The sequence below is a fragment of the Scatophagus argus genome, chromosome 18 (assembly GCF_020382885.2).
Source record: "Scatophagus argus isolate fScaArg1 chromosome 18, fScaArg1.pri, whole genome shotgun sequence".
NCBI classification, from domain to species: Eukaryota; Metazoa; Chordata; class Actinopteri; family Scatophagidae; genus Scatophagus; species Scatophagus argus.
In genome coordinates this window covers 12,772,726-12,784,769 of record NC_058510.1, presented here as the reverse complement: position 1 = coordinate 12,784,769, position 12,044 = coordinate 12,772,726, and the positions used below count along the sequence as shown (strand labels likewise).

The window sequence follows — 12,044 nt, the reverse complement described above, 5'->3', positions numbered from 1 at the left end:
AGAAGTATGTTACTATGTTATCTCATATCTGTAATTTGAATAAGTATGCAGCCCTGAGTCAGTACTCTGGCAGTGAATTCAGCTTTGAGTCCTCTCTATCAGCTCGGCATATGTGGATTTGGGGATTTGCTCTGATTCTTCCTTGCAGATTTGGCCAAGCTCAAGTAGAGCTGTATGAGGAACATCTTTGAAAAGCTATCTTATGCTCGTTCCACAGATTTTCTATTGGTTTCAGGTTTTGCCTTCATCTGGGCTGCACAAGAACTTAACACTATTTTTCCTCAATCTGTCCCCATGGATTTCTTGAAAAGTATCAGTCGCACTGCAGCACAAATTAGCCTAGTCTGAAGATTTTGGCATTTCATGAGCAGAATTTTCATTTATTTTGTCTTTACTTTAATTAATGTTTTAGTAAACAATTAACAAAAAGATCTCACAGGCAAGGATACGGAGATTAAAATGAAGGCAACACTACTTGTAAATTGAGAAAAAAGAAAAACAAAACTGTTCTTAAAGATCAACAGTGAAGAGTGCAATACTTACATGCTGCATGTTGTGTGTGCGAGTTTTGTTTCGGATAGAGTGAACTACCAAGTAGTTTGCTATCTTTAGAGCCTGCTCAGTTGTGGGGCATCGCTCAAACATTGTAAAGTCCCTTAAATGAGCTTGAAAAAGCAAAACTAATCAAAGGAGTGCACATGCAACAGATGTGTGCTTGCCTTCTGTAGGCAATGAGTTTCAGACGGTATTTGTACTTGTCCTCAGCCTGATCCAAAGCATAAAGGACGTGATGAGAAAAGCCAGATGTGTCGTGACTCAAGTGTTTGACCGTTAGAAAGTTAGTGTCTCTACCTCCCAGTCCTAATTACTTACTTTTTGTACTTAGTCCATTCCCTGACCCTGTAGAGAGCCCTGCATAAATAAAATATTTACATATCATTCGCACTTCGCTGTGATTACTGCTTTCCATATACAGTGGCTGTCTGTCCATGGAAAGATTTGTTGTGTGTGGTTGTGCATGCATGCGTTGCGCGTGGGTGAGCGTGTTCACTTTGATGCACAGTTCAAAGTAGGATGGCATTATTTATTCATGCCTTTGTTGTTCTTATTTCCTCTGCGAGTCAAAAATTCCTGGCGTTCCATTTTAGGCAGATCACGGCTAACTCAGAGTCGATAGCGTCTCAGTTGAATGAAACACATTCATGCACACACACATTTAGGAGGTGCCGTCTGTCAATACACCTTGCATCTTGGCTGTTATTTGTAGGACCTTCTTGTCTCAGACTCACCCCCCTCCACTCCCACCCCCTACTGAATTTCCAGTTATTTGCTGCAGGGCTGACATGAAGTTGTGTGTGTATGTGTGTGTTTCTGTAATGATTCCTGCTGCTGCTGATGATGGAGGTACCTCTAGGCTCTTGTGCAGTGGTCCTAATGGGCAGGCAGGTGCCTGGGTTTTTGGTAGCTGGGACTGAAGCCTCAGCATAAGCCCTCTACCACCCACTACCACCACCACTGCCCACAGCCATGCTGACCCACTACAGTGCCTCAATTAACCAGGAACCAGCAAAAATGTCACTCCCCATGATGCTCCTGTCCATTGCTGTACTGTATGTGTGTCATGCCATGGAGGTTTCAGTTTATTGCATGTGCCAGCCTATCTGTTGGAGGAGCAGGAGTGAAGAAAGTACAGGGAATGAGGGTGGGGTGGGTTTTTGAGGATGGCAGCTGTCCCTGAAGGCTGTGCTCCAGTGGATCAATAATTGACTGGGTGGTTGTTTGGCAGGAAGCTCTTCAGAAGATCCGTCAGAAGAACACTATGCGCCGTGAGGTGACTGTGGAGCTTAGCAGTCAGGGCTTCTGGAAGACTGGCATCCGCTCCGACGTCTGTCAGGTAACACCCGTCAACTGTATGTATGCACAAACACTGACATGTGCATATGCTGCAATACACACTCATGGATTTAACACATGCATGCAAACAACACATTCAAATGTTTTACACACACAGATCTACGTGTCCTCAGTTACACAAATGCAAAGTTTGACATTTACACAATGAAGCGCACAAGAATCTTAAAATCTGCCAATATTCATCTTCTAGCATACAAACACAAAGAAAAGAGCAAATACTTATATTTAAGAAGCTGAGAGCAAATGACTTCAAACTTTCTGAAAATAGTGAGTTAATTACAAGTACCGTAAGCTCTTCAGGCAGGCCATTAGAGAGTTTGGATTTTCTGACAGCAAATGTCTGCTCACCTGTTGACACCAATCTGTACTATGGTACAGGTAGCAAGACTGAATCCAAATCAGGTGTCTATGGGGTCAGAGCCTCAGCAACCTAAACAGCAGCCAGAACACGAACACCCCTCAAAGATATCAATAAAATACCAAAATGAAGTCTAAAACTGACAGAAAGTCAATGCAGGGCAGCTCAGTGCTAAGTGCTTTGGTCTTATTTTTTTGGTCCTTATTGTCATCGGCTGTATTTTTCTGTCAGTAACAATAGCAATGCAACCTCTGGGTTAAATGCTGAGACAAACAGTAAAATTGTTACCCCTGTCTGCTGTAATCATCCATCGCAGTTTAGAGACCCACTTTTTGATTCAACTTTGACCCACTGTTCAATATCCTGTGTAAAGAAAGAAAAAAAAAATGTTTTCCAGTTTTACCCCCAGATTTAAGGTTCAGACAATTTTGTTACTGCTGGTTTGATAGCATCCTGTCTATTAACATGGTGAATCTAGTAACGGATGGAAATGAGTTTATTATACAATGCAATGAAAGCAACACAGACCAGTGCTCATAGCACAGCCATAGTGAGAAACATAGTTTCTGATCTTTCGACACATTGCGTCACATTCTTCATTCAAGTATCAGAATCTGATTAAGGAAAGTGGACTCATACGAAGCCTTAGCACCCATAACCTTGACTGAGTAATTTCTCACATGTACAATTTTATATAGCTTTGTCACAAGCCTAGTATAGTAAAAACACATGTACTGTTATCTTCCTTCATGCACTTGTTAGCAGCTAAATAAACCCAGATAAAGTTATATCACCACAAGGTCTATATATTTTCATGGAAGTGCAATAATATATGCAGCTGACATTACCATACATGCATACAGTTTAGCATGGGTAGCTCTAATGAGACTTGAACCGTAACTCTGAATTCAAGTGCCATTCAGCCCACTAAAACATACAGAACTGGTTTTGTTCACGGATTTGTCAGTGTAACGACATGGACAAGTGTGCTTTATTTTATAATTCTTTCATTTATTGTCTATTCCAATAGTTTCTGCCTGTTTCACTGAAAATAATTGCCATCAGCATTGCATATCTTTTTCTCTGAACACATCCTCTATTACTGTATGCAGCGAGGATGGCCTACAGCTGATACTCATGCTCGCATTTGGAGAGGAATGACAGAAAGTTCTAGCCTCACAAACCAGACCTATCTTACCGCAAGGTCTAGCAAAGAAGGATCCGATCCATAATTGCTGCCCAATTATATTTGCTTCAAGCTGTACTGCTACGACTAATTGGTTCATGAATAATTTCAGTTCGAACTGTGGTGGCACACTCTTCGCAATGTGTGACACAGCCTAGAGATAACGGCAAAACTGACCCATAGTTTTTTGATTCTGAAAGCAGGCGTGCTATTCAGAACAAAATCAGCCCCCTCATTGCTGACGTTGCTCGGCTACACCAAGGTTGTTTCAGTTGAAAGGCTCTGTCAAGGACCAGGCTACACATCAGAGGCAGGAATGGGATTTATTTATTCATCGATGTGTTTCTTTTTTTTTTTTTTTTTTCAATTTTATTTTAGCATGTTTTGTGTTTCTGCTTTGTCTTCCTGTCTTTTTGCATCTCTGATCACGTCTATGTGAAGGCCATCAGTTGGACAAAAACATTTCAAGGAAGAGTCAGCTTGTCCAGCAGAGAGCATATGCATGTTTGGCTCTTTATTTCGGTGTGTCCCAGTTATTTACCATCAAGTACTGCATACAGTATATTAATCCACCGACTAATATAAAACACAATCAAGACAGAGCCTGGAGGAATACAAATCTCTACATAAACATCTGGCCTTTAGCCTCACAAGGACACATCATCATCATGTTGCACCAGTGTAAAAGTTCATCTGAGTCAGAACAAAATGGTCGTGATTAATCAGCAGCAAGTTTTGATATGCATTTAATGATATTCCAGTTAATAAAATGATGATGACTTAATGAATTAAGTACAATTTAAAATGTATGCTTGTATTATTTCAAGAAAATTCAGGCGGTTGGTCAAGTTGGACATTGTCCAAACTGCCCAAACGTCATCTGTGACAGTAAATTAGAAATTTCCCACTTTATAATTATCCACCCCGCCTTTCTACACTCACATATACTCAGTCACTTCGGCAGTCATCAGAACAGGTCAGGAGCTGTAGACACGACCAGGGTCTGCCTTTGTTAATTGGCTGCTTAACAAGGCCTGGGGAGTGTGTCACCACGGCCCCTGTGATGGCCCCAGGGCTTCGTGGCAGCATTGCTTGTAGCCGCCGGGCCTCGGGCTCACCCTACCCAGTAGCACTAATTAAAACATGCATGGCTCCCTCCTCTCTCATGTGGTGGCACGGGGTTAATGTGTGTACGCCAGCCTTTGCTACAGTTTCTCAGCCACTCCGACTGGCCGACTTGATAAGCCTCCACTAATGATTCTGTAGATTGGCTCTCTCACTGTCGTACTCTTTTGCTGACCGCAGACTGTTTTCACTTTTGCCTTTATTCTCCTTTTCTGTGTCACTTTCACTCTGCTCTCCCTCCGCTTTTCTTTCACTTTGTTGCACTCAAACTTTTTCTTTTATTATATGAGGGTCAGAGTGGGGGGTTGTCAGTGTTTGTCCGAATGTAAGTGTGTCAACATGTCGAAATGGGCTTCGATTTGACTGCCCTGTCCAACTGTGAATTTCCCCCTCTCAGTCATTCCCTCTCACAGTGCAGCGATTGGGTTTTTGATTATTTCATCTTTCTGTTGCAGAGCACCACTTAATAAATAATGACTGGCTGATTGATTTCTCCCTCCCTGTTCCCTCTATCAACCCTCTTCCTTTCTTTCTCACAATCTCTTCATCACACTTTCGCTCAAAATTCACACTCCTCACACTTCTTTCATATAGGCATGATCCTTATTCTTCATCTTTTCCTGTTTTTTCCCTTTCCAGTATTTACCTCCTATGCAGCTTTCCCTATTGCCCTTTTTGCCAATTCTCTCTGTCTTCCACAGCACGCCATGATGCTGCCAGTTCTCACCCATCATATCCGGTACCACCAATGTCTGATGCACCTGGATAAGCTCATTGGCTATGTCTTCAAAGAGCGCTGCCTCCTTCAGGTAAATCACAATCATGTCAGCTGTTTATTTACAAAGGGATGGAACTCCATGCCCCAAACCATGGTGTATTATTTAAAGGCTGGCATAGCTGATAACTAACACGATGGATAAAGGCGGGCAAATCCTTGCGGTTCTTTTAGGCAGGGTCCAGTTTACAGCAGGTTAGATATCCAGATATAAAAAGTAAACATTTTGTGCAGGGGCTTCTTGTGCATAGAGTTTCACAGAGGCAGGGTTTGCCTCATTATTGTGCCCATTCCACCTCTGCAGGGATAGTTCAGGTGGAAAAGGGCTGAGGAGTCAGCTAAGGTAACCCACACACACTGGCCAGAGTCATATCTCTGCAGTGAGCAGCCCAGGTCTGCTGTGCATTGCAGTGACAGTAGACAGGACAACAACAGCCTCCTCCGTAATGCCAGCTCTCCTCTGTCAGGTCTGCAGCCTCAAGCTGTGTGCTCTCAGAGTAAGCCCCACGGCTGCCTCCAGCAATATTGAAGAGCTGTCATAACCTGATACATTAGAAATCAATGTGTTGTAGCCTATTCATAGTTAAAGAGGGAAAGGATACATTAAGATTCGCTCAAGGCTCTGTGTGTGTGTGTGTCTGTCTGTGTAGACGGACTGCTAAGTGCTCTGTGTGTTTATGTGTGCTGATTTGCACATATCGATCAACGATTGGTCTTTTTGTCGTTTGTATAATGATGACCTGTCATTATGAGTGCTTAAAAGGAAACACTGACTTGCTGCGAGGCTAGCCGACAAGCTGCGGTCCTTTCATCGAGGAGACGCCCATTTGAACTTGATATCTCAGCCTCTTGGGGAGGAGTTAATGGGTTTGTCTGTTCCTTTCTCACATTCAATTCCTTCATCTTCCAGACAAACAAACAAAAGAAAAACGATCGGTTTGATCATAATCGGTCACATACAGGTCTTTGCGCTGGGTGTCGCCTGTCTGTCCGCATTGCAATTCTGTCCACTGAGGTGTTAATACCATGACATTCCTTACTGTGTGTGCACAAAGCAAGGGCTGTCAGCAGTTCACCACTACTGGGACTGAAATGGCCCAAGTAGGGAGCCATCATTACTGGGCTTAAAGCACCTTCCCAATCTACTGCATACACACAACAGCAGCTAATGTCCCACAACACACACACACAGACACACTTTCTGCCCAGATAGGATTGGACAGAACAGCTGCAGAAGAGCAATGGTGCTTGTATAAACAACCCTATCCGAGTCAGAACTGATTTCAGGTCTGCCATCGCCTCCCATTAGCTTCTATCTTGATGGCCTGATCACATTTAATGGGTTGAATGTTTTCCAGTGGCAGTCTATTTATTTCTAACATCAGAGAATGTGGTACACTCTTTGATTGCGTTATGAATGAATTGTATTTTAATACATTGTTTGTGTGTTTGGAATTAATTTATCTGTAGTCGTATATATGTGGGGGATAAAGACATTTTCAGGCCACAGGATGCTGTTATAAAACTGCACTCTGTTAAGTGAATACTCCCTTGAAAATCTGTCTTATGTATATCGTGAGCCCTGAAATGTGGGCCACTTTTGTCCAAATTTGCCAAATACACTACTAGCACTTGAGCTGGTAGTGGAGATGGTGATAGCGTTACACAAAAGTAGCATATTTAGTAGGAGAGGAGCAATGAGTGTTTTTACCATTTGGATCGGTGGCTTGTTACAGATTATTTGAGAGGTTTCTATGATTGTTTTGAATGTTTTTTTGGCTAGTAGTTATCGATAACTGACTGAGTAGGTGAGCGATGAAGTGACCCAGTTGATGCCAGTTTCCTATTATGCCACTGGCAGGGAAGACGACACGAATGTATTAATATAACTGGATACCATGCTGCTGCACAAACTGTCTTTCAGTTTTGCCCAGTGGCCACTTGAGGTATTGCAGCAAAAAATTCCCCAGTAGCCCAAAAAGCATCTTTCTCATAAAGTAGTGTAAGTTAGCATTGTGAGTATTATAATATGTAAACAATTGATTTTACTGTACATGTTAATATATATCAGTGCCGGAATGCCGTCTGCTCATGTATGCATGCAAATGTTTTTTTATGCTCTGTGGTAATGATCTGACTTCAGCTGTCTTCACATTGCTAACTGTCTGCTAATCTGCTACTGCAGTGACCACCTTCAGCATCCTCAAAATCTCCAGCAGATTTAAAAATAAATTCACCACTAGGAGACATTAAGCGCTGGGAGAGGACAGCACATATTCAGCATTTAACTCTTTAAATTTTCTACTTTCTTTATCATTCTTGTAGGACTATAGCTTGGTTAGAAGGAACAGCTAAATATAGCGGTTTACCTCAAAATCTCTCTTTATTTTTTGTAGTATTGTACACTCTCTTTTCCAATTTCATGTGCAGATAGGTCCAGGTTTTTGACAAATCAGTTTTCAAGTTCAAGGTGATATGTGAAAGATGTTTGTTTAAAGGCTCACATTTGTGCTGTGTAGAGCAGAGTAGGAGAAAAAATAGCTCTATGAATGCCAAGGGCCATGAGGGCCAAAAAACGCTCAATACAGGTCCACTTTTTTTAAAAAAAAAAAAACAAAAAAAAAACAAGACATCTGCAGATAGAAACAGATGAAAGAGCTGGGAGCTGAATTAGCGGATAATTACAATAGTTAGAATTCTCTCCTTTTTAATTATTTGCCCAGGGCAATTTGCAATGGCCAAGTGTGGAGATAAAGCACTAGATTGAACACAGACAGGCTGGAATTTTTCCCCTGAAGAATCAGTTAATAGTCTCTATGCAACTGCATGTTGCAGGCTGGAAGACTGTTATTGAAAACAATAACAATGAAAGGAATCTTCCAAGTTTGTGAAAAAAAAAACCCAAAACTGTTTGATTTGTTTCAGTGTAAATGTGTGATACAGGCCTTTAAATGAAAATGAGAAAAATAAGCTGATTCATACTTCAGATTGCTGACAAAAAAAAATAAAATAACTGCTTCCATTACATAATATTTAGCACTGATTGTAGTAGTCAAACATGGAATATGTGGTGGTCTATTTTTTTTTTTTTTGTTTTTAGAGATATTTTACATTTTGAACACAATCTCAGTCCTGGTAAAAGCTAGAGTGACTTGTACTTATTGTTTGTAGAGATGATTAAGACTCGGGCAGTCATTCTCAGTTTGGGACAGCTGAATCTGTATTTCAGAATGACAATTTTTGTTCTAGCAATGAATGGTAATGAGCTGTACTCCCATTAAAGGAAAAAGAATTTACTTCTCCCTTTTTCATATTTTTCTTCGAGAGAGAAAGAGATGAAAGGAGCTGATCATCTGGGAGAGTTGGGTGGGTCTGTGCAGAATCAATGCTTGTTTCCAGCTCATTCTCTGTCATGTTTTAATGAAAGAACATCTGTGAATAAACATCGCAAGAGTATATGCAAGCATATGTTGTAAATGTATAATCACAACACTATACTAAAGCCATGAGATCATTTCATTCTCTGTGCAGCAGCATACCTGTTATTGCAGTACAGAATGGCAATGTGATCCTGGCATGAGGCAACTGACAAAAACCCAGCCTGGGAGCAGGAGCCTCTGCGTTCAGTACTTCCCCCTGCCTGGCTCCACTGGAGCCAAGGCCCTTTGAAGCTCCTCTTCTGAAAGCCTCCCCTTTAAACATTTAACATTTAAAACTTGGTGGTGGTGGTGGTGGGGGGAGGTTACTCTGTTCATGGTCGCCACATGCTCCCACATCCCTACATACACCAGACCCTCATAATCCTACCCACCCCCTGTTGCTTCATCCCCATTCCTCACTTTTGACCCATGCTGACAGAATGAGAGGCATCAAAGAGGATCTCAATAATTTAACTGTACAAGTCCTCGGCTGTGGCTCTGATATTGCATGCTTTTGTTTGTGTGCCCCCATGAATGCATCTGTAACTCTGCGTACAGAGTATTTTGTTTTGTTATTCATTGCAATGCATGCCCAGTCATGTGATTGAAGTGTCCATCTGTGTCTAGTAGGGCTGGCCTGAATATCATTTTACAGGCTTAGAATATTTGCTCGTATTTCAGACACTTTCTTCAGATTGCTTCATCTTGTTCTCACTATCAATAGTCTCCACTGCAATCAGAAACTTGTTGGAGAAAATACAAACAGCCCAAGCAGACCAATCACAGCATGGACCTCACACAGTATCCCCAAAGCCACTGTGGCTCAGAGCTAGTTTCAGAGCGACTAGAAAGCCTGTATCAGCCTTTCCAGTATGATTAACCAAATACTAAACCATCTCCAAATATTTTGTCTCTCTCGGAGCGTTAGCCTTGTTGGCCAGCCCTTTTATGCATAGAGACAAAATCTTTAAACCAAAACCTCAGTGAGAGAACCCTGAGCTATAAATCAGGCTCAATGGCAAGTTAGCAAAAGAAACTGCAGCTATAAAACTGATAAAACTGACAAAACTGCTTTATCTCATTGTGTCAGCATGATAACAAATGAGGCTAAGAACTGAAAATCCAAACTTGACTTGAGTTTACCCTCTGTTCTCCATAAATATCCAAGACATTTGACTGCAGCAAAAAAACCTAAAGCTTTTTGTGATCCAAACTAAAATACCAATGTACTATAAGAGCAATGCATGGGCCATTTTTTGTTGCACATTTTCTTATAAGTGAACACTATGTCATTCACATCAAAATGCAGAGGATTGAATATTCAAACACTGCTTTCCTGTTGTTTTTACTTTTTTTGCCTCTGAATCCTCATTTACCTGTGTACAATATTAAATAATGCAGTACACAATAATGACACTGAGTGCCGTTTGTCAAGCAGGCAGTTTGCCCATCACTTTCACTGCGTGCGGGTGCAACAACACCCCTTCCAGTCAAGACTGTGGCTCTCCACTGAGCGATGATGTTTATTCCCGTTTAGCCAAAGGCAGTTGAGCAGTGAGGCAGTGATCACTAAATCCAAATCCCTTCGATACTTTACGTCGTCATTATGTTGACAGAAACAGTTGCAGACGTCAATCCTCTCTGCAGATTCAGCTTAAAAGCCAATACTGTTGTTGGATGTTGTCCTTAACTGTGAAGGACCTGCGGTGTTCACAGAATAACTGATGTAGTTTGCTTGATGCGTTTCCTTCAGAGTACCCAGCTCAGTAGTTCAGGGTGTGTAGTAGGCAGTCATTGACTTGTGTCTGACATCGAACGATGGGGGAGTCGAAATTCGAAATAGAAGTGGTGGTTGTTGTTGTTTTTGTTTATATTTTTTATCAAACTGTCAACACGGTGCTGTGAATTGCTAGATTTCTACTTCTGTCATGTCAAATAACTAGCTTTTTTTTTTGTTCCACCAAAAAAACACTGTTCCTCTTAACCACAGACAAAAATACAATAGCTGTTGAATTTGTCATCTCTGTGTTCCAGGCTACAAAGCTGAAGGCCTCTTGAGCAACTATAAATATTGAAACCTCTCTGTTAACGTTTTACATATATATCTCATTGGAGCTTGAAATTGATTTGAAGTTGGCTGAAAGGAGACAAGCATTTTGAAAAGCAAGCCCAGGGGGGAGAATAGTTGGAGTTTTTTTTTTCTTTTTTTTTTTTTGAGCTGAGATTAACATTCTCCTAATGTAAGATTGATAAAGGCTTGACATATCCTACTGAGCCCTATCTTTTTCCTTTTTCTTCCCTCAGCGAGTTTGAGATGTTCAGCCGCAGCACTCTTTCTAGGCACAGCAGTTTTTGTCCTCTTTTCAAACAAAGCTGGATGTCGACTAATGCGTTTTCTTCAGGGTTATTTTGCCTTAAATTCCCACTTTTGCCTCTCTTCTTCTCTCTGAAAGTTGAAGTCATTAATTTTCATACAAACAACTTGACCGTGACAAAGAAGCATGAGGGACACTCACTCTCTCTTTCAGTGGCTTAGCTACTGCTCCTCTTTTCATTCTAGTGACTGCTGATCCAGTATTATTAGACTCATTTGCTTTCACCAACTTTACCATTTGTAATTAGTCATCAGCCAAAAGAGGAAACGGAACAAGTCAAGCTTTGTTCAGACTTTTCACAGGGCTTGGATTTGGTCCATGTTGTTGATGCCTACATGCTGCCTGTTTGACTTTTTGTACACTATAGGCCCTGTGTGATCAGGAATGAAGCTCCAGAAGTTTACCTCAGGAACTGTATTGGAAAATAAAAGCCTCAGTGGTGCTCAAGATAAGATAACAACAGACAAAGAAAATTAATGTTCCAAGCAACTTCAGGTTATGTTCCAGCAGAATTAATTGGTATGATGTGTTGTCCAAATATATAGTTGTTCCAAATGGTCACAATGGAAGGTTGGTGATAAGTAGATGTCGCAGAGAGGGTGGAGAGGCCATATTGACAAAGCATGGGTCAACAGGTGCACATTTTTAGACCGTCTCACCTGGAAGGTAGTGTTGTATTCAATTGTTCAGATAAACTTATGGAATATTATTATGTTGGTTTCAGAAAGTTTCATAAATGTTTGGACCCAGGCAGCCCTTCAGAAGAAGCACGCAGTTCCCTTGACAGCTTCATATATGTTGTATTTGTGCTATTACTGTAATGCATTTGCATTTTACAGAATTTGCAAACATTTCTAATTGTTAGCCACCATATTGCCATCTGCTGATTCCA

The 12,044-nt window shown here is 41.2% G+C and overlaps 1 protein-coding gene across 1 annotated transcript in view; it reads left to right on the top strand.

The window, feature by feature from the left end:
• Positions 1-12,044, top strand: part of drosha (drosha ribonuclease III) — a 78,952-nt gene that overhangs the window by 21,400 nt on the left and 45,508 nt on the right. The window contains exons 16-17 of the mRNA XM_046372169.1: positions 1,787-1,894; positions 5,285-5,392. Coding sequence (XP_046228125.1) covers positions 1,787-1,894; positions 5,285-5,392 — 216 coding nt within the window. The remainder of the gene's footprint in view (positions 1-1,786; positions 1,895-5,284; positions 5,393-12,044) is intronic.